Source organism: Oncorhynchus mykiss, chromosome 12 (assembly GCF_013265735.2).
Source record: "Oncorhynchus mykiss isolate Arlee chromosome 12, USDA_OmykA_1.1, whole genome shotgun sequence".
Lineage (NCBI taxonomy): Eukaryota > Metazoa > Chordata > Actinopteri > Salmoniformes > Salmonidae > Oncorhynchus > Oncorhynchus mykiss.
The window spans coordinates 51508710-51532269 of record NC_048576.1 but is presented as its reverse complement, the minus strand read 5'-3'; the positions used below and the strand labels follow the sequence as shown (position 1 = coordinate 51532269).

General features: G+C 41.5%; 1 protein-coding gene across 1 annotated transcript in view; it reads left to right on the top strand.

Annotated features, from left to right (window-relative positions):
* Nucleotides 1-11873: 11873 nt before the first annotated feature.
* LOC110537745 (serine/threonine-protein kinase 32A-like) overlaps nt 11874-23560 on the top strand; it is a 67035-nt gene continuing 55348 nt past the window's right edge. Inside the window, exons 1-4 of the mRNA XM_036937763.1 lie at nt 11874-11917; nt 15142-15413; nt 19588-19643; nt 19885-20036. Coding sequence (XP_036793658.1) covers nt 15362-15413; nt 19588-19643; nt 19885-20036 — 260 coding nt within the window. The 5' untranslated portion in view covers nt 11874-11917; nt 15142-15361. The remainder of the gene's footprint in view (nt 11918-15141; nt 15414-19587; nt 19644-19884; nt 20037-23560) is intronic.

Below are 23560 nucleotides of genomic sequence, written 5' to 3'. Positions count from 1 at the left end.
AAATTTGGCAATAATTATCCATTCACTTATGTGTCCTTAAAAACTTCCTATAATAAATCACCCAAAAACTATTTATTGTGTTTCGATGTGTGGCATATTTGAAAAGTTAAAGCCTATTGTTTAATTGGTTTTTACTTTCCTAAAACAATAATAATCCACTGTCAGAGACTTGAGCGCTAAATGCATCAGGGCATTGCATGCATATAGGCTGATAGGCCAAGGCATCCACTGTATATGAATATTTAAAAAGTAAATATAAAGGAAGAGAAGTTTAGGCCTAGCCCTTGAGAGAAAGATTGAGATATGCCGGCCCCATGTTCCTGACACCAACACGCATTCTTTATCATTTTCAGATAGGCTACTATTATACAGACAGGCGTACAGGAGGAGGCTAATACATACATTTTCAATCCAAGTATTTTTTAAATAAAGATAAGCATTATATTATTACATTTAAGAAGTAACTCTGGTCGGTCTAAAACATTCCTCCTCACCTCAAATTCAACTGTTGGAGATAGTTGGCACACCGGTGAGCACTGCCTTGATAGACCTGCAGTAGCTAAGTCTAATAATAGCCATACCATATCAAACCAAATTCCGGAGGACATCGTCTCTGACCGTGGCCACCAATTTACGTCACGAGAATGGAAAGCCTTCATGGAGAAGCTGGGGGTCATGATCAGCCTCATTTCCGGGCACAGGCCTCAGTCTAACGGGCAGGTGGAGAGGATGAACCAGGAGCTGGAGAGGTTCCTGAGGATTCACTGCCAGGCAGGCAGTGGCAGTGGGCCCATTCCTTCCCATTCCTTATCAACCAGACTGAAGCTCCTGTGGTGGACTAGTGGTTCAGGCACGCAGAAGAGGTTTGGAGCAATGGCACCGTGAGGCTCCAGCGCACTGTCTGCCGCCAGAAGGAGCGGGCGGATCGCCACCGCAGTAAGGCTCCCGTGTTCCATCCTGGTGATTGTGTCTGGCGATCATCCCAGTTTTGAGGCCATTCACGGTTCTCCGGAGGATCAACGAGGTGACATATAGATTACAGCTCCCCACGAACTACCGGATCTCACCCTCTTTTCATGTTTCCCTCCCCAGGCGGGTGGTTGCTGGTGCCCTGGCTGAAGCCGTCTCGCACAACACCCCTCTGCCTCCCCTGGACATCGAGGGAAGCACCGTCTATGCCATCACATCCCTCCTGGATATCCAACGTTGTGGGGGTTGGCTCCAGTTCCTAGTAGACTGGGAGAGGTACGTCCAGAGGAGCGGTGTTGGGTTCCGGTGGACGACATTCTTGATCCAAACATCATCCGAGATTTCCACCTTTGCCATCCGGACCAGCCCACACCTCGCCCTCGGGACCGTTCCCCTGGCCTGCGTCGTCCTGAGCGTGGAGCCGCGCATCAGAGGGGAGGTACTATCACGTCTACTCCTGCTCTGGCGCTCGACGTAGCCGGTTTACTAACCACCGGTCCTGGCAACCAGTCATTACCCACACCTGGCAACCCTCATTACGCACACCTGCGCCCCATCATTAGGCACACCTGGACTCCATCACTACCCTGATTACACCCCCTTTATCTAGCACTCTCTAGCATCACTCTTCAGGCAGAATTGGTTCTGTGTTCTTGTCCCAGACGCGGCTCTTGTTTTGTATCGCTCGATTGTCATCATTATTATTAAACTCACCAGCTGCATCTGCTTCCTGACTCCCAGCATCATTGTTACACTTCCTGTACTTTCTTCTCCCATTGTCACATCATGGAGCCTATGGCTTTTCGCCTGTGGCCTTCCCTAGAAGGGCATCACTGTCCAGTATTTGCGGTTTGCATCTTCTTGGATTGTAGGACAGTTCAGGCAAGGGTGTCATGGTCTTCACCCATTGGGCTTGGGTTACCACCCTCGGAAGTAAGTAAGACAATTACACACGTTTTTTTTAGATTCCTTTGTAGTCTTTGTTGTGTTTAATTTATCTGTTTCATTTCTGTGTTGAAGGGGGAAGATCATGCGCACACACACACACACACTTGAACAATAAAGTTGCTTGAATCTTTGTTGATGTTTATACTTGTTTCGACCCTCTGGCTTTTGGATTAACCTCTCTGTTTAGGGGAAAGAAAAAATGTGTGTACATATTGTTTACTGTATGTTTATTTATGTGGTGTGGAAGCCACAAAGTCGTTGGTTTTATGTTGGCGGAATTTCCTCTTCACTTCTCTCCTCAATTCATGCTCTTTTGTTGTTGCCCATCAGGTATCACTCCAAACAAAATGAACATATGTCAAATCTGACATTAAATGCTGTATGGTTTTCCACAATGGAAAATGGTGTGAGACATGCTATTGCATGCTGGATATTTTGTTGATGCAGGAATGGGGTTGCAAAACTATTATAAACATTGGTAATTAACAGCAAATCTATGGCAATATATTGTAACTTCGGTAATTTAAACTTGAATACCTTTTCTTTTTTTTTTACCCCTTTTTCTCCCCAACGTTCAAGAGAAAATAGCCTAATTAATGAAAAAGGCATCTAATAAAAAAAAGTGTATTTTCTATTAACTCTGCAACTTTTCCAATTATTTACTTTTTTCACAAATTCCACCAGAATGACTCCAAAACATTGACACAAATGCATATTGACATAGTAAAAGAAATGTGTGTAAAACTATAATATTAAACACCAATGGCATTCACTATGTTATTAGTTTATATTTAGGGGTCCTCAGATCCTCAAAAGGATCTACAGCTGCACCATCGAGAGCATCCTGACTGGTTGCATCCCTGCCTGGTATGGCAACTGCTTGGCCAGAGGCCGAGGGTAGTGGGTACGGCCCAAGCTACCTGCTATCCAGGAACTCTATACCATGCGGTGTCAGAGGAAGGCCCTAAAAAGTGTCAAAGACTCCAGCCACCCTAGTCATAGACTGTTCTCTCTGCTACCGCATGGCAAGCGGTACCGGAACGCCAAGTGTAGGTCCAAGAGGCTTCTAAACAGCTACCCCCAAGCCATAAGACTCCTGAACGTCTAATAAAATGGCAACCCAGACTATTTGCATTCCCCCCTCTTTCACGCTGCTAGTACTCTCTGTTATTATCTATGCATAGTCACTTTAATAACTTTACCTACATGTACATATTACCTCAATTACTTCAACTAACCAATATTTTACTACTGCTTTTGAATTATTTGTTACTTTTCTTTCTTTTTTTGTGTTATTTTTTAAAACTCCATTAGCCTACGTTAGCTCAACTGTCCCGTGGATGGGACACTGATCCCGAAATGAAGGGATTGTAAGTAAGTATTTCACTGTAAGGTCTATCTATACTTGTTGTATTTGGCACATGTGACTAATATAATACTATTTGATTTGATTTGATACATGAGTAGGGACTATTGGACTGCTTGTCATTCCATTTTTGAGAGCGCTATCCACTAGATGGGGCTAATTTCACACACATAGCTCTGCATGACTCCACTTCCAAGGAATCCTCTGGAGCTAAAGAGGCTCATTTAAAATGCAAAGGATCACACCCATTATAATTGGTATCAGCTTTACAAGGGAGGAGTTCTTCCTTCCATCCCGCTATTTTCAAAGCGAATTTGATTATATCTAAGAAATTAAAAACCAATTATGATGTTAAAATGTTTGTTTTTTAAAACTAAAGTCTACTTAAAGTTTACAACAGTGCCCACAATAAATACCAATTAAACAGCACAGTAGTCGCATGACAGAAGCATCATCATTCATTCCAAGTGGCTAATGGTGGTCTGGTCTTATTTTGAGGGGTGCCATTTGCCTCGGAGAGTGGAGGGGTGAGCCCTGTTCTCATGAAGATGGATCGTTTGGACTGAAATCATTTTGGCATGATCCACTAGTAGTAATAGAGAGTGTGCACTGTAAGCAAATCCCTCACCCAGTCAATCCCATGACCTTGGACGGGACCACACAATTAGGAGGTAGGAGGCAGCGGTGCCATGCAATTCCTAACGGATGGTTACACTATGGAGCCATTAGTTAATGCCACCTCAATTCAAGTCATGACAGATTTGGACGCAGTCACAGGGAGAACTCTGTCCCAAAGCTGCCCATTCTTTTCTCTGCCATGATTTAACGCATTGCTTAGGCTTCAGAGGCTGCGTTTACACAGGCAGCCCAATTCTGATATTTGTTCACTAATTGGTCTTTTGACCAATCAGATCAGCACTGATAAAGAGCTGATGTGAAAAGATCTATGATTGGGCAAAAGACCAATTAGTGAAAAAAATTGCAGAATTTGGCTGCCTGTGGAAAGTGATGTGGAGCATGCAATCCATGTGTGACCTGTGACCTCATAACGTTTGAGGACTATAAAGATTATCGCATCGTAAAGTCATGTGTGTGCTACATTTTGGCATGGTAAATGCTGATATGGAATTAATTAAATTGTATAGTTTATTACACAATTAATTATGAAGGTGTTAACCCCCAAAATGTGTTTCAAAACTATTTCCACAGTCATATTTTGGGTTCTCTATAGCAGTGGTTCCCAAACTTTTTATATTCCCGTACCCCTTCAAACGTTCAACCTGCTGCGCACACCCTCTAGCACCAGGGTCAGCACACTCTCAAATGTTGTTTTGTTGCCATCATTATAAGCCTGCCACACACACTATGCATTTCTTAAACATAAGAATGAGTGTGGGTTTTTGTCCACAACCTGGCTCGTGGGAAGTGAGAAAGAGCTCTTATAGGACCAGGGCACAAATAATAATATAATTAGTAATCAATCATTTTGCTTTTTATTGAGCCATCTTTCATTTCCAACTTTATTTGCTCATCGAAAATTGTGAATAACTCACCACAGGTTAATGAGAAGGGTGTGCTTGAAATGATGCACATAACTCTGCAATGTTGGGTTGTGTTGGAGAGAGTCTCAGTCTTAAATCATTTTCCACACACAGTCTGTGCCTGTATTTAGTTTTCATGCTAGTGAAGGCCGAGAATCCACTCTCACATAGGTACAGTACATGGTTGCAAAGGGCATCAGTGTCTTAACAGTGCAATTTGCCAAGGCAGGATACTCTGAGCACAGCCTAATCCAGAAATATGGCAGTGGCTTCTGATTAAATAAAATTTTCATAGAAGCGCTTGTTGCAATTTCGATGAGACTCTCTTGTTCAGATGTTGGTAAGTAGACTGAAGGCAGGGCATGAAAGGGATAACGAATCCAGTTGTTTGTGTCATCTGTTTTGGGAAAGTACCTATGTAATTGCACACCCAACACACTCAGGTGCTTTGCTATATCACATTTGACATTGTCCGTAAACTTGAGTTCATTTGCACAATGCAGACAGAGAAGAGCTCCAACTTCTTAATCATAGCCTCAATTTTGCGGAGAGTCCCTGCAATCCTAGATTCAGATCATTCAGGCGAGAAAAAATATCACCCAGATAGGCCAGTCGTGTGAGAAACTCGTCATCATACAAGCGGTCAGACAAGTGAAAATGACGGTCAGTAAAGAAAACTTTAATCTCATCTCTCAATTAAAATAAACGTGTAAATACTCTGCCCCTTGATAACCAACGCAATTCTGTATGTTGTAAAAACGTTACATGGTCGCTGCCCATATCATTGCATAGTGCAGAAAATACATGAGAGTTCAGGGGCCTTGCTTTAACAAAGTTAACCATTTTCACTGTGGTGTCCAAAACATCTTTCAAGCTGTCAGGCATTCCTTTTTCAGAAAGAGCCTCTCGGTGGATGCTGTAGTATACCCAAGTGGCGTTGGGAGAAACTGCTTGCACGCACATTACCACTCAACTATGTCTCCCTGTCATGGCTTTTGTGCCATCAGATACCAACACATATTGACCACCAAAGTCCATTTGATGTCACAAAGCTGTCCAGTACTTAAAAGGATGTCTCCCTTAATTGACGCCCCTTAAAAGTAACTGGCATATACCTGGAGCTCTGCCAGGCCCGCCACGTCTGTTGACTCATCCAGCTGTAACGCATAGAATTCACTGGCTTGTATGCGAAACAGTAATTGTTTCAAAACATCTCCTGCCATGTCACAGATGTGTCGTGAAACAGTGTTGTTTGATGAAAGCATTGCCTGTATAGTTTTTTGGGCCTTTTCCGCCAGCATTGTCCCAGCCATATCCGCGGCAAAAGGAAGAATGAAGTCCTCCACAATAGTATGGGGCTTGCCTGTCCTTGCCACTCGGTAGCTCACCAAATAAAACGCTTCTAACCCCTTCTTATTAATGATATCTGTTGCTTTTATACATGTCTTACTACTCGAAAGTTGTCTTAATTTTTGATCCAAAAACTCCTGTGGCTTGCCAAGAGTGAAGGTTTCATCCAGTTGGTAAGTAGTACTTTTGAACATATAACACACTGTGGCTGAGGAAAGGCACTACTCTAATATAAGTGAACCCCAAATCAATGTAGTTCTCATCATATTTGCACCTCTTCGATGCGTTTGGCTACATACAGACCGTTAGAGGAATTCCCGCGAGAGAGTAACGGTTAAGGTGATTGGATGTTACTTGAATGAAATCTCCCCCAAATGTATAGCCCCGTTGGAAAATATAAATGGTTTGTTTGAAAGTGTGAAGAATGTCTTTATTTTGTAATAAAAAAAAAAAATGTGAATCACATTTTTATTTGGCGTACCCCCGACGGCATTCCGAACATATAGTTGCTGAAAATAAATACCTACGAATAAATCGCCTCATAAAAATCATAAGGCGAGGGTGAATAGGCAAGGCTACATTCCATATGATGAGGTGAGCTTTGCGAGACGCACGAGGAGGGAGTTCTGTACAGCGTAGCGCCAAGTATCTTAATTATAGTCCAGTCGAGATACCAGTGTGTGAAGTGTGGAGGTCTCTATTATTCTGCCGTCTGCTGATCTCGTGCAACAATGTAGCAGTGTTCTGTTTTGCTTCATGATACAATTGTATCCTCAGCAGCAACAATAATTTTGCCCGAACAGTATAGAAAATACGAGAATACTAATCGCACTTTTATTTGTATTATTTTGTTTTACGATCAATCTGCGCATCCTTCCCTCATCACTCCAGACAGTCCTTCTTGTGAGTCGGGGCAGGTGTATGGATGCGTCGTCCTGAGAAGCAAGTGATGCCGTGAACTGTCCTCTTCTCTTCAAATAGGCTACCTTACATTTTTTTAAACAGAACATGCTATTTACCTAAAAGCCCCGCGGCAAAGGTAGGTTATGATGGTGTCTGCTTGAATGCCTAGGCTACTTTCTATTCAGTGCATGCTTTCTATTTTGTCACTGGATTCTAAGCGGAATGCCACCCCCGTTTGCCTCTAAGTCAGCAATGCGATTTCTATGTACTTTAGCGTTCAAGTGGTTTTTAAATTTGTATTTAGATTCACTAGGGTGACCTTATCAAGGATACCAGAAAATGCATAAAAAAATCTAAATCTGATTTCTTTTTAACTTTGTTTATAGCTACCACTAGGATAACACGCAAATTAAAATAGTAAGTTTGCGTTACATTCCGTTATAATGGAGTGCAGTGTTTTTTGAGTGCCCATGCCACGCAGGCTGTGTCATACATAGGAATCATACATGCGACTTAACTTAAAGGGATAGTTCACCCAAATTACAAAATTACATATTGGTTTACTTACCCTGTCAGCAGTCTATGGACAAGGTATGACAGCAATCCATTATTTTGTTTTCCTGGCACTGTTAACACATGCTAACCTTTTAGCATTTGTGGCACAAATACCATTCAAATCATGGGACCGATATTAGCAATTTTGCACCCATGTCCAAATCATCTGAAGTATCTCAAATTGATTGTGAAGCTCAATAAAATCACTTGGACAATTTAAACATTATATCGGTGACTTGAATGGGCTTTGTGCCACAAATGCTAAAACATCGGGAAGTATTGTAGCATTAGCCACCCTAGCATGGTGTTGGAAAATTGTGTTTTATTAAACAGATTAAAGTTACATTTTCTGGAAGTAATTTAGCCAAATGTCTAATATATATTTATTGTATAGGTCTACAGTTTGGGGGACTTTATTGGAAAATTTGGAACAATACTTTTTTCCTGCCTTTAATTTATTACTATTATCTAGTGACTGCATTTGATTCTGGGGAGTGGACAGTGCATTTGGAAAAGTATTCAGACCCCTTGACTTGTTCTAAAATTGATGAAATATATATTTTTTCCTTTTCAATTTACACACAATACCCCACAATGACAAAGCAAAAACAGGTTTTTAGATAATAATATTTATAAAAAAGTTGAAATATCACACGTACATAAGTATTCAGACCCTTTACTCAGTACTTTCTCGAAGCAGCTTTGGCATCGCTTACAGCCTTCGTGTTCTTGGGTATGATGCTACAAGCTTGGCACACCTGTGTGTGTTTCTCCCATTCTTCCCTGCAGATTCTTTCAAGCTCTGTCAGGTTGGATGGGGAGCGTTGCTGCACAGCTATTTTCAGGTCTCTACAGAGATGTTCGATCGGGTTCAAGACTTGTCCCGAAGCCACTCCTGTGTTGTCTTTGCTGTGTGCTTAGGGTCATTGTCCTGTTGGATGGTGAATCTTTGTCCCAGTCTGAGGGCCTGAGCGCTCTGGAGCATGTTTTCATCAAGGACCTCAATGTACTTTTCTCCATTAATCTTTGCCTCGACCCTGACTAGTCTCCCAGTTGCTGCTGCTGAAAAACATCCTGTCAACATGATGCTACCAACACCATGCTTTACCGTATGAATGGTGTCAGGTTTCCTGCAGACATGACGCTTGGCATCCAGGCCAAAGAGTTCAATCTTGGTTTCATCAGACCAGAGAATCTTGTTTCTCATGGTCTGAGATTCTTTAGGTGCCTTTTGGCAAACTCCATACGGGCTGTCATGTGTATTTTACTGAGGAGTGGCTTCCGTCTGGCCACTCTACCATAAAGGCCTGATTGGTTTAGTGCTGCAGAAATGGTTGTCCTTCTGGAAGGTTTTCCCATCTCCACAGAGGAACTCTGAAGCTCTGTCAGAGTGACCATCGGGTTGTTGGTCACCTACCCTTCTACCCTTCTCCCCCTATTGCTCAGTTTGTCCGGGTGGCCAGCTCTAGGAAGAGTCTTCGTGGTTCCAAACATCTTCAATTTAAGAATGATAGAGGCCACTGTGTTCTTGTGGACCTTCAATGCTGCATAATTATTTAGGTACCCTTCCCCAGATCTGTGCCTTGACACAATCCTGCCTCTGGGCTCTACGGACAGTTCCTTTGACCTCATGGCTTGGTTTTTGCTCTGACATGCACTGTCAACTGTGGGACCTTATATAGACAAGTGTGTGCCTTTTCAAATCATGTCCAAACAATTGAATTTACCACAGGTGTACTCCAATCAACTTGTAGAAACATCTCAAGAATGATTAATGGAAAACAGTGCACCTGAGCTCAATTTACAGTCTCATATCGAAGGATCTGAATACTAAAACCTGTTTTTGCTATGTCGTTGTGGGGTATTGTGTGTAGATTTCTGTGGGGAAGAAATACATGTAATCCATTTTAGAATAAGGCTGTAACGTAAAAAAATGTGGAAAAAGTCAAGGGATCTGAATACTTTCCAAATGCACTGTATGTAACGGGGGTCAGTGTGCTGCTAACAGCTTTGCTTCCACCACTGTCCGACTGCCCCACACTGGGCTCACACCAGTGATCCTCTGCTTCGCAACACAGGTAACTGCCCTCCTTGACAACGTTCCAACGAGTTGAGCCACCAATTGGATGGCTCTACCATCGACATTTCAAGTTAGCGTGTGGAGTGAGTTTACGGCACGTTCTTATCTCCGTTGCACTCACCCCTTCGACACTCGCTACACAGCGAGCTACCCCGGCCGTTGAGTCCAACTGTCGATCTGGGTCACAGGCCCTCCTTGAAAACATTCCAATGGGTTGACCCACCTAAGAGCCATCCAATTAGTACCTTTATCTGCGACATTTTAAGATAGCTGTGGAGTGAGTTTATGGGCACGTTCTTTACGCCGTTACACCTATATGCAGATTACGCTGTTATGACTTAGAAAAGTATAATCATTTAGACATTTTGGAGTGAGTCAACAGTTTTCCAATAGTCACTCAAATAATCCTCACCAAATTACTGAGTAAACATGCAGGGCATGTGCTCAGGGGCCCTGACCATAATAGGGCCCCCATATTTTTTTTTTTGTCACTCTCACTCAGATAGTATATGAACATGGCAAAATGTGTAGAATTGCAGGATATTACCTTTGAGACTGCAAATGCTTCTCTCCGTCACATGGCAAAATTAGAAGAATTGCTTGAAATTATTTTCAACACTGAAAAAAAAAAAACCCTACTGAAACTATTCTATTTTATCCTCATACTCAAACAATAATCAGTGTACCACACCAATAATTAAGTATTTCAGAGAATGTATTTAGCTTGCCTGATTTGTCAGACAGTTTTCAGGTTATCAATTTCCTTAGGGTTAGTATGAAAGCAACCTAATGTAGCAGGTGTAAAATAAACTCCTGAAACTAGATTCCCTGCATACTAGTCTAGACAGGAAGAACAAAAACTGTTGGGAGAGGTTCTCTTCTGTACTGTTCAACTAATCCAGTAAAAATTGAGGAGGAGTTACGATGGATTGTCTGTCGCCTTGATTTGATTAATCTGGCCCGTGCTCCTGAGTAGGCGAAACACCAGGTGAACGTTGATTGCGTTCGTTTTAGAACTGGACTGCCTCCTGGCCATGAGCCAGCAGTTAAAAAGCTCACGGGATCAAGATTCTGTGTTTTCACATTCAAAAGTGATTACCTTTGATTACCTTTGATATAAATGCTGTATCTGCCTTCCAAATGAAAACTAGTTAGAAAATTCAAACATATATTTTATGGAAAAGAGATGTATGTTTCTGGATGATGCACCATGCTGCCTTATTGACAACATGACCGAGCGGTGCAGATTACTGTTCCTTTTGAGGAGGGTGCTCTTCCCTCACTGCTTCTGTCCATTCAAGTCACGCGCCATAGACCGGTGCCCCTCGGCTCAGCATAATCAAATCCACCCTGTTGTTGGGAACTCGGCAGAGGCTAGTATGAAAGTAGCCTGTCCAGCAAACCGGGAACATTCCCAGAACATTAGCTAAGATTCCTGTTAGGTTCTAGGGTTTTATCTAACATTGGGATGATAACATTCCAAAAACATTCAAAGAATGTGCAACAGAAGATGATGAGTACAGCCCAGTACATCACATGGGGCTGAGCTCCCTGCCGTCCAGGACCTCTATACCAGGCAGTATCAGGAAAAAAACAAAAAAATGTGTCAAAGAATTCAGCCACCCAAGCCATAGACGGTTCTCTCTGTTACCGCACGGCAAGCATTACCAGTGCACCAAGTCTGGAACCAACAGGACCCTGAACAGCTTCTACCCCCCAAGCCACGAGACTGCTCAACAAGACTGCTAAATAGCTCATCAAATGGTGACCCGGACTACCTGCATTGACCCTTTGTTGCACTAACTCTCTTGCGCTGAATCTATGCACACACACTCACACATACTTACACTGACACCCCAACACACATACACACATTACATACGCCCACACATAACATTAACACAAAACATGCGCACACATGCATACTGATGCCACACACACACTCACACACCTACACACACACTTTCACACTCACCATGTACGTCACATTACTCCTACTTACATGTTCATAGCGACCTCAATAACCTCGTACTCTTGCACAGTGACTCGGTACTGGTACTCCCTGTATGTTATAGCTATGCTATTTTTACTTCTTATTGTTACTCGTTATTGTCTGTGTATTTATTCCTCGTGTCACTATTTCATATTTTTCTTTTGTTTTTTTTCTTCATCTTTAACTCTGCATCGTTGGAAAAGGACCCACCCGTAAGTAAGCATTTCACTATCACATGTGACAAATAACATTTGATTTGATTTGTATGATTACATGCTGTTAAAATGTCCTATGACTGAAATAATGTGCAGATTGTCAACATAAGAAGTGTAAAAAAAATAGGGTTGTGTTTGTACTGTATGATTAAAGACTGTTAAAATGTCTTATGAATGAAAGTAAAATGCCATGTGTCTCTATATCACCTACTACTGTACAATATACACTAACATTCAAAGGTTTGGGGTCACTTAGAAATGTCCTTGTTTTTAAAAGAAAATCACATTTTTTGTCCATTAAAATAACATCAAATTGATCAGAAATATAGTGTAGAGTAAACATTGTTAATGTTGTAAATGACTATTGTAGCTGGAAACGGCAGATTTTTTTATGGATTATCTACATAGGCGTACAGAGGCCCATTACCAGCAACTATCACTCCTATGTTCCAATGGCATGTTGTGTTAGCTAATCCAAGTTTATACTTTTACATTTTTAAAAAGGCTAATTGATCATTAGAAAACCCTTTTGCAAATATGTTAGCACAGCTGAAAACTGTTGTCCTGATTAAAGAAGCAATTAAACTGGCCTTCTTTAGATTAGTTGAGTTTCTGGAGCATCAGTATTTGTGGGTTTGATTACAGGCTCAAAATGGCCAGAAACAAAGCACTTTCTTCTGAAACTCGTCAGTCTATTCTTGTTCTGAGAAATGAAGGCTATTCCTTGTGAGAAATTGCCAAGAAACTGAAGATCTCATACAACGCTGTGTACTACTCCCTTCACAGAACAGCGCAAACGGTCTCTAACAAGAATAGAAAGAAGAGTGGGAGGCCCCGGTGCACAACTAAGCAGGAGTACAAGTACATTAGATTGTCTAGTTTGAGAAACAGATGCCTCTGGGATGCTGGCCTTCTAGGCAAAGTTCCTCTGTCCAGTGTCTGTGTTCTTTTACCCATCTTAATCTTTTATGTTTATTGGCCAGTCAGTTCTTTGCAACTCTGCCTAAAAGGTCAGCATCCTGGAGTTAAAAGTTAATTTGTGGAATTTCTTTCCTTAATGTGTTTGAGCCAATCAGTTGTGTTGTGACATGGTAGGCGTGGTATACAGAAAATAACCCTATTTGGTATAAGACTATGGTAAGAACAGCTCAAATAAGCAAAGAGAAATGACAGTCCATCATTACTTTAAGACATAAAGGTCAGTCTATCCGGAAAATGTCAAGAACTTTGAAAGTTTCTTCAAGTGCAGTCGCAAGAACTTTCAAGCGCCATGATGAAACTGGCTCTAATGAGGACCGCCACATGAAAGGAAGACCCAGAAGTTCATTAAAGTTACCAGCCTCAGAAATTGCAGCTTAAATAAATGCTTCACACAGTTCAAGTAACAGACACATCTCAACATCAGCTGTTCAGAGGAGACTGTGTGAATCAAGCCTTCATGATCGAATTGCTGCAAACAAACCACTACTAAAGGACACCAATAATAAGAAGAGACATGCTTGGGCCAAGAAACATGAGCAATGGACATTAGACCGGTGGAAATTCTGTCCTTTTGGTCTGATGAGTCCAAATTTGAGATTTTGGTATCCAACCGCCATGTCTTTGTGATCTCAGCATGTGTGGTTCCCACCGTAAAGCATAATTCAAGGCACACTTAACCAGCATGGCTACCACAGCATTCTGTAGCAATACTCCATTCCATCTGGTTTGCGGTTATTGGGACTATCATTTGCTTTTCGACAGGACAATGACCCAACACACCTCCAGGCTGTGTAATGGCTATTTGACAAATAAGTAGTGTGATGGAGTGCTGCATCAGATGTCATGGCCTCCACAATCTCCCGACCTCAACCCAATTGAGATGGTTTGGGATGAGTTGGACCGCAGAGGGAATGAAAAGAAGCCAACAGGTGGTCAGCATATATGGGAACTCCTTCAAGGCTGTTGGAAAAGCTTTCCAGGTTAAGTTGGTTGAGAGAATGCCAAGAGTGTGCAAAGCTGTCATCTAGGCAAAGGGTGGCTACTTTGAAGAATCTAAAATATATTTTTATTTGTTTAACTCATTTTTGGTTACTACATGATTCTATATGTGTTATTTCATAGTTTTGATGTCATCACTATTATTTTCAATGTAGAAAATAGTAAAAATAAAGAAAAACTCTTGAAGGGGTAGGTGTGTTCAAACTTTTGACTGATACTGTACATTACAGAAGACTGAAATATAACAAAACTGTTTGACATAGAAACACCAGATTTTCAGCTGGTTTTTGAAGTTATGTTAATAATTTTTTAAATTATGAAAAATTGTAATAAGGCCACTAGGTAATTTGAGGCCACTGGGTAATTTGACTGCAGGAAAGGGCTTCTGAAATGTTTTGGGAACCAAAACTTGTGCCAACGTTCTTACAACATTATAGGAATGTCCTGTGCAACCTAACTTAAACATTGTATGAATGTCATCACAACTGAGTACATTTGTGGTTTTGGATCCTATCTCTTGTAATGTACCCACACTGTTCCCACAACCTAATTAAATGTTCTGGGATCCTTTAAAGATCTCAGAAAGGCTGTTCTGTCAACATTCTTGCAACATCAAAGGAATGGTTTGTGCACCCTGATACAAACATTATCTGAATGTCAGCACAGCTGGACAGTTTTTTTGTGTTTTGGGAACACACAAAATGTTTTCTGGGAATGTTTTTGTAACCTCAGGTAAATGTGTTTTGTGATATTTTTTTTTGCAGCCTAAAATAAACATTGTAGAATCATCTGCACAACTGGACATGTTTTTGTTGTTGTTGTGAATATATTTTGTTATGTCACCCCAATGTTCTCACCAGACTGTTCCCACAATATAATTAAACATTCTGGGGACTTTTAAAGAACAGATTAAATGTTTTCTAGGTACATTCTTGCAAAATCAGGCAAATGTTTTATACAAACATTCTATAATCATCATCACGACTGGACAGTTTTTGTGTTCGGAGAACATTTTTTGCAACCTAACGAATGTTCTGGGAACTTTCACAGAACCAATTTTGGTTTGCTGGGTTTAGTCCTTCGAAGAATTTGGCACGTTCACAATCGGAAAGAGCATCTCTCGACAATCTCCTACCAACACGAGTAGAGCATTACCGTGATGTGTTGGCTCAACCTCTCAGCCCCCTCCCTTCTTGATTTTGACACATTGTGTCATGTTTGTGTGTTCTTCTCTTATATAGTTTGGTTTCCTGTTAAGGGGGGTCAGAGATAGATCCACACCCCTGGGTGTGGAACCATAGAGTACAGAGAAGAGTACAGGCCAAGTTCCAATCAACCCAACTGGTGGATCTAGGGAGGTTGGTCCAGCCCAGGCTCCAGGCTATGTCTCCCTGGCTGTGGGACAGCTATTCCATACTGAGTTGAGAGGGACCTGCCTGGCTGGGGACTACAGGAACAGACATGGGGCTGGGACAATCCAACAAGGCTTCCGTCACCGATGACACAGAGGAGGGTGAGTAATGACCGAGCCTGTTATAAAGTGGGCAATGAGGACTATTAGACATTTCTCCTTTTGAATTTGTCTTCTCTGAGTGTACTCCAGTAGCCTCTGTATCAAAAATGAAGATGATAGATTGAACAAACAGATGAAGAAGATACAGTACATCGATAGAAATGTAAGCATCAGTAAAGCCACGGTTCCTAACAGATTTCTTAAAGTCTCATAAGATAGCTATGTGTTTCTGAAAAGTGTGATGGTAGTTATCATTCAGGTATGCAGACATTGTGTCATAGAGATCATATAATTCCTATGATATAGCGTTCTATATGTAATTATGCACTGTGCTGGGCTTACAGTATATACTAGCTAAGTGGAATTCAACATCTTTGAATGTGACAAATCCTCTAGGTTGAATTCACTCACTTTGGCAAAACGCCAACAAGTCGACAGAGTTAAGAGTACATCAGCAATTCAAGGGCTGTCACTTGGTTCCCTTTTAATTAAAGACACAATGTTTTTCTATATATTACATAATGAATCAGCTGTCATCTGAGGGTGTTTTACATTTTGGAAGCCAATAAGTGATGATCTAAGGTTTTCTACAGCTAACCTTCTTCACTCACTAGAATACAGTTACTGTAACAGCTTATAGAGCACATCAGTGGGAGTAGGCTAACGTGTTATGCAAATGTTTAGCTGTATCAAATTAATGAAGGTGACAAAGCATTTGCAAAGGATTATTTATTGGTAGGTCAGCTGTGACAGACAGAGTGAATGCTCTCCTTTTCAGAGAAAAACACACATGCATGAAAGCTGACATACCTGTACCTATGGATACATTTACAGTTTAAGCAGAAGTTTACATAACCTTAGGTTGGAGTCATTAAAACTTGTTTTTTAAACACTCCACACATTTTTTGTTAACAAACTATAGTTTTGGCAAGTCGGTTAGGACATCGACTTTGTGCATGACACAAGTAGTTTTTCCAACAATTGTTTACAGACTGATTATTTCACTTATAATTCACTGTATCACAATTCCAGTGGGTCAGAAGTTTACATACACTAAGTTGACTGTGCCTTTAAACAGCTTGGAAAATTCCAGAAAATGATGTCATGGCTTTAGAAGCTTCTGATACACCTGTGGATGTATTTCAAGGCCTACCTTCAAACTCAGTGCCTCTTTGCTTGACAACATGTGAAAATTAAAAGAAATCAGCCAAGACCTCAGAAAAAAAATTGTAGCCCTACACAAGTCTGGTTCATCCTTAGGAGCAATGTCCAAACACCTGAAGGTACCACGTTCATCTGTACAAACAATAGTACGCAAGTATAAACACCATGGGACCACGCAGCCGTCATACCGCTCAGGAAGGAGACCCGTTCTGTCTCCTAGAGATGAACGTACTTTGGTGCGAAAAGTGCAAATCAATCCCAGAACAATAGCAAAGGACCTTGTGAAGATGGTGGAGGAAACAGGTAAAAAAGTATCTATATTCACAGTAAAACGAGTCCTATATCGACATAACCTGAAAGGCCGCTCAGCAAAGAAGAAGCCACTGCTCTAAAACAGCCATAAAAAAGTCAGTCTACGGTTTTGAACTGCACATATGGACAAAGATCATACTTTTTAGAGAAATGTCCTCTGGTCTGATGAAACAAAAACAGAACTGTTTGGCCATGATTACCATCGTTATGTTTGGAGGAAAAAGGGGGAGGCTTGCAAGCCGAAGAACACCATCGCAACCGTGGAGCACGGGGGTGGCAGCATCATATTGTGGGGGTGCTTTGCTGCAGGAGGGACTGGTGCACTTCACAAAATAGATGGCATCATGAGGTAGGGAAATTATGTGGACATATTGAAACAACATCTCAAGACATCAGTCAGGAAGTTAAAGCTTGGTCGCAAATGGGTCTTCCAAATGGACATTGACCTCAAGCATACTTCCAAAGTTGTGGCAAAATGGCTTAAGGACAACAAAGTCAAGGTATTGGAGTGGCCATCACAAAGCCCTGACCTCAATCCTATAGAAAATTTGTGGGCAGAATTGAAAACGCGTGCGCGAACAAGAAGGTCTACAAACCTGACTCAGTTACACCAGCTCTGTCAAGAGGAATGGGCCAAAATTCACCCAACTTAGTGTGGAAAGCTTGTGGAAGTCTACCCGAAACGTTTGACTCAAGTTAAACAATTTAAAGGCAATGCCACCAAATACTAATTGAGTGAATGTAAACTCCTGACACACTGGGAATGTGATGACAGAAATAAAAGCTGAAATAAATCATTCTCACTACTATTATTCTGACATTTCACATTCTTAAAATAAAGTGGTGATCCTAATTGACCAAAAACAGGGAATTTTTACTAGGATTAAATGTCAGGAATTGTGAAAAACTGAGTTTAAATGTATTTGGCTAAGGTGTATGTAAACTTCTGACTTCAACTGTATATCTGTACAATTGTACAGTATCTTTTCTAGAGTGTACACTATGGACATTGTTTGCTGTGACTCCAGCCACGTGGTATTCTTATGCCGTTGCCAGAATAATCGTCATACATTTCTTTCAACATTTGTTATTTCCTTAAATTTTATACTTGGGAGTTCAAAATAACTGGAGTGCTCCTTGACATTGTTGTTGTGGCTTTGACATTGCAGCTGAGTATTCAATTTTCCAATGCCCTGAATTTACTGCCTGGGCACCTGGGATTAGTGTTGGCCAGAGAAATAACAGGACAAATGACAGATAGAGAACCATAGAGAGAGATTTAGTACATCAACAGGACTGAGTGCTTTATAAGTCTATTAAGAATGGGATTGGGAATTAAGTGTTATTTGTTCTATGACTTTGTTCTGTTGACAATCATGCCAAAGCTGTGACCTGTCCCCCTCCATGTCTGCCTGTCTGTCTGTCTGTCCCCTGGGGCTTTCACTTCTCTTAATGGGCACGCCTGTCTGGTGATCATGCTTTATTCACGCTCCGGCTGACTGGGACTTGTGGGTTCTGTTTCAGTCACCACAGCAACCGCATGACTTACTCAGTCATGGCTGCGTACTAGTGTATATGGGGCTCCGCTAGAGCTTCCTGCCTCTGTGATCATCACAGAGAGGGGGAGGGGAGACAGACAGAGACATAGAGAAAGAGTAACTAACCGGCACCCGCAGCCTCTGTCTCTGTGCACCCGCTGCTCTGCTCTCCTCGCAGTCAAACCACAGCTGTCCTTCCCTAAAACCCCATCAGAACCAGAGTTAGGCTCAGAGCCTGTAGTGAACAGTGAAACACAAGTAGCGGAGAGGGGAAGTGCCACTGATACAGGACTAACAGAGCATATCATTAACTGTCACATCCAATCCATCCACTCGGAGGGGATGTGAGGTGTCGCTGCTCGACGGGGGTACACCGGACAGGTCACATGACCGGGGCCAGAGCGAGAGAGAGAGTTGGTGGCAGCTGCACATCACCCTGGGAGATGGCAGATAGAAAGAGGGATAACCCTATGTTTCGATTGCCATGGCTGTGAAGACAGGCCACAACTGGTTCCAATTGAATTTAAATGTTTTTTGAGATTAGACTGATAACTGGTGCAGGTTCGGGTTAAATTGGGACTGGGAGCAGGGGCGTCCTGCACCCCAAAAATCATCAGTACATTTAGTTATTGCTTGCCAGCAGGCATGCCAGCTAAGATAGTTAGACAAGCTAGCTACTCTAACTTCATTAATAACCTTAAATGGCTTCATTGCAGATAGTTATGAGGTGTGAGATTGGGAACCTATCTGGGCCAACTTCATAAAATTGCTAGTTGACAAGCAGTATTACAGAAAAACAACAACACATTTAACAAAAAAATGCTCAATTAAAACTATATATATATACAGTATATTTTAAAACAGGATAAATCTGAGGGGGCACATGCCCCTGTGCCCCCAATGGGCATGACACTTTTGACTGGGAGTGTAGTCCCACTTACCCCGGCCAAAATGACTTCACATTTAGATCCTTTTCCATTTGAGATAATAACACTGCCTCACATAAGTTAAAAAGGACACTGAATGTCAATTGTTTCTAGTGCCATTTAGTGTTTTCTCGTGCATGCTCTATGTAATACAACAAGATTGTGATTGTATGAAATTGTATGCTGTTTGCCTGCGAATATGAAAATAAAGAGATGCTCCTCTTCTTTCCCCAGTCAATTTTGACCACTTCCAGATCCTAAGGGCTATCGGGAAAGGAAGTTTCGGGAAGGTAAGTCTGTTTTGGTAAATTGCTGAGTCCAACCTCCACTTGAAATAATCGGTTCTTAGTTGTCTTGACAATAGGAGCCACAGATGCAGTAGAACAGTACTTTCACATTCTATCAAAGAACTTTCTTACAGCTTGTGTTTACATCTAAGTAAAACCACAATGCAATGATCAGCAAGGAACCCATTCAGTAAACTCAGTTGATAGCAGGATGTATGCAGAGCTATTGTCTGTTTCTCTCTAGGTGTGCATTGTGCAGAAGAAGGACACAAAGAAAATGTACGCCATGAAGTATATGAACAAACTGAAGTGTGTGGAACGGAACGAGGTCCGCAATGTTTTCAAGGAGATGCAGATCATGCGGAACCTCGAGCATCCTTTCCTTGTCAACTTCTGGTAAGGCTCATTCTCTCTCTGTGTGTGTGTGTGTGTGTGTGTGTGTGTGTGTGTGTGTGGTGGGGGGGAGCATTCGTTAAAGAAAGAAAGGAACAAGAAAGAAAGAAACAACAGCAACTGTTAGGAACAATGGCTTTGAATACAGTGATAAAGCATCTGTAGCGAGAGGACTCTCACCTTGAAAGTGGCAGAAGCTTGAATGCCCTCTCCAATCTAACATTTATGTTTGCTCAGCCAAGGCTTTGACATATAGAATGGAGGAGGACAAACAACACAAAAAAAGTGGAACAAAACCTCAGACTTTTTGTCTTTGAAAATTCTGTGGGTAGTTACTTGTGAAGGATTATTGAAGTACAGTACCAGTCAAAAGTTTGGACACACCTACTCATTCAATGATTTTTCTTTATTTTTACAATTTTCTATATTGTAGAATAATAGTGATGACATCAAAACGATGAAATAACACATATGGAATCATGTAGCAACCAAAGAAGTGTTAAACAAATCAAAATAGGTTATACAGTGCCTTGCGAAAGTATTCGGCCCCCTTGAACTTTGCGACCTTTTGCCACATTTCAGGCTTCAAACATAAAGATATAAAACTGTATTTTTTTTGTGAAGAATCAACAACAAGTGGGACACAATCATGAAGTGGAACGACATTTATTGGATATTTCAAACTTTTTTAACAAATCAAAAACTGAAAAATTGGGCGTGCAAAATTATTCAGCCCCTTTACTTTCAGTGCAGCAAACTCTCTCCAGAAGTTCAGTGAGGATCTCTGAATGATCCAATGTTGACCTAAATGACTAATGATGATAAATACAATCCACCTGTGTGTAATCAAGTCTCCATATAAATGCACCTGCACTGTGATAGTCTCAGAGGTCCGTTAAAAGCGCAGAGAGCATCATGAAGAACAAGGAACACACCAGGCAGGTCCGAGATACTGTTGTGAAGAAGTTTAAAGCCGGATTTGGATACAAAAAGATTTCCCAAGCTTTAAACATCCCAAGGAGCACTGTGCAAGCGATAATATTGAAATGGAAGGAGTATCAGACCACTGCAAATCTACCAAGACCTGGCCTTCCCGCTAAACTTTCAGCTCATACAAGGAGAAGACTGATCAGAGATGCAGCCAAGAGGCCCATGATCACTCTGGATGAACTGCAGAGATCTACAGCTGAGGTGGGAGACTCTGTCCATAGGACAACAATCAGTCGTATATTGCACAAATCTGGCCTTTATGGAAGAGTGGCAAGAAGAAAGCCATTTCTTAAAGATATCCATAAAAAGTGTCGTTTAAAGTTTGCCACAAGCCACCTGGGAGACACACCAAACATGTGGAAGAAGGTGCTCTGGTCAGATGAAACCAAAATTGAACTTTTTGGCAACAATGCAAAACATTATGTTTGGCTTAAAGCAACACAGCTGAACACACCATCCCCACTGTCAAACATGGTGGTGGCAGCATCATGGTTTGGGCCTTCTTTTCTTCAGCAGGGACAGGGAAGATGGTTAAAATTGATGGGAAGATGGATGGAGCCAAATACAGGACCATTCTGGAAGAAAACCTGATGGAGTCTGCAAAAGACCTGAGACTGGGACGGAGATTTGTCTTCCAACAAGACAATGATCCAAAACATAAAGCAAAATCTACAATGGAATGGTTCAAAAATAAACATATCCAGGTGTTAGAATGGCCAAGTCAAAGTCCAGACCTGAATCCAATCGAGAATCTGTGGAAAGAACTGAAAACTGCTGTTCACAAATGCTCTCCATCCAACCTCACTGAGCTCGAGCTGTTTTGCAAGGAGGAATGGGAAAAAATTTCAGTCTCTCGATGTGCAAAACTGATAGAGACATACCCCAAGCGACATACAGCTGTAATCGCAGCAAAAGGTGGCGCTACAAAGTATTAACTTAAGGGGGCTGAATAATTTTGCACGCCCAATTTTTCAGTTTTTGATTTGTTAAAAAAGTTTGAAATATCCAATAAATGTCGTTCCACTTCATGATTGTGTCCCACTTGTTGTTGATTCTTCACAAAATAATACAGTTTTATATCTTTATGTTTGAAGCATGAAATGTGGCAAAAGGTCGCAAAGTTCAAGGGGGCCGAATACTTTCGCATGGCACTGTATATTTGAGATTCTTCAAAGTAGCCAACCTTTGCCTTGATGACAGCTTTGCACACTCTTGGCATTCTCTCAACCAGCTTCATGAGGTAGTATTTCAATTAACATGGGTGCCTTGTTAAAAGTTAATTTGTGGAATTTATTTTCTTCTTAATGCTTTTGAGCCAATCAGTTGTTACAAAGTAGTGGTGATAAACAGGAGATAGTCCTATTTGGCTAGTAAATATTATGGCATGAACAGAAAAACGACAGTCCATCATTACTTTAAAACATGAAGGTCATTCAATCCGGAAAATGTCAACTTTATAACAGAAAGTTTCTTCAAGTGCAGTCGCAAAAACCATCAAGCGCTATGACGAAACTGGCTCTCATGAGGACCACCAAAGGAAAGGAAGTCCCAGAGTTAACTGCTGCGGAGGATACGTTCATGACAGTTAACTGCACCTCAGATTGCAGCCCAAATAAATGCTTCACAGAGTTCAAGTAACAGACACATCTCAACATCAGCTGTTCAGAGGAGACTGCATGAATCAGGCCTTCATGGTCAAATTGCTGCAAAGAAACCACTACTAAAGGACACCAATATTAAGAAGAGACTTGCTTGGGCTCAGAACATGAGCAATGGACATTAGATTGGTGGAAATCTGTCCTTGGTCTGATGAGTCCAAATTTGAGATTTTTGGTTCCAACCGCCATGTCTTTGTGAGACGCAGAGTACGTGAATGGATGATCTCCGCATGTGTGGTTACCACTGTGAAGCATGGAGGAAGAGGTGTAATGGTGTGGGGGTGCTTTTCTGGTGACACTCAGTGATTTATTTAGAATTCAAAAACACATTTAACCAGCATGGCTAGCACAGCATCCTGCAGCGATAGCCATCCGATCTGGTTTGCACTTAGAGGGACTATCATTTGTTTTTCAACAGGACAATGACCCAAAACACACCTCAAGGCTGTGTAAGGGCTATTTGACCAAGAAGGAGAGGGATGGAGTGCTGCATCAGATGACCTGGCCTTCGCAATCACCCGACCCCAACCCAATTGAGATGGTTTGGGATGATTTGGACCACAGGGTGAATGAAAAGCAGCCAACAAGGGCTCAGCATATGTGGGAACTTCTTCAAGACGGTTGGAGAAGCATTCCTCAAGAATCTTTGTTGGGATTTGTTTAACACTTTTTTGGTTACTACGTGATGTCTTTTTTCATAGTTTTGATGTCTTCACTATTATTCTACAATGTAGAAAATAGTAAAATTAAGAAAAACCCTTGAATGAGTAGGTGTGTCCAAACTGTTGACTGGTACTGTAAGTACATTGTAAAGAGATACTGAACTTAGTCAGAGAGAGAGAGAGAGCGAGAGAGAGAGAGAGAGAGAGAGAGAGAGAG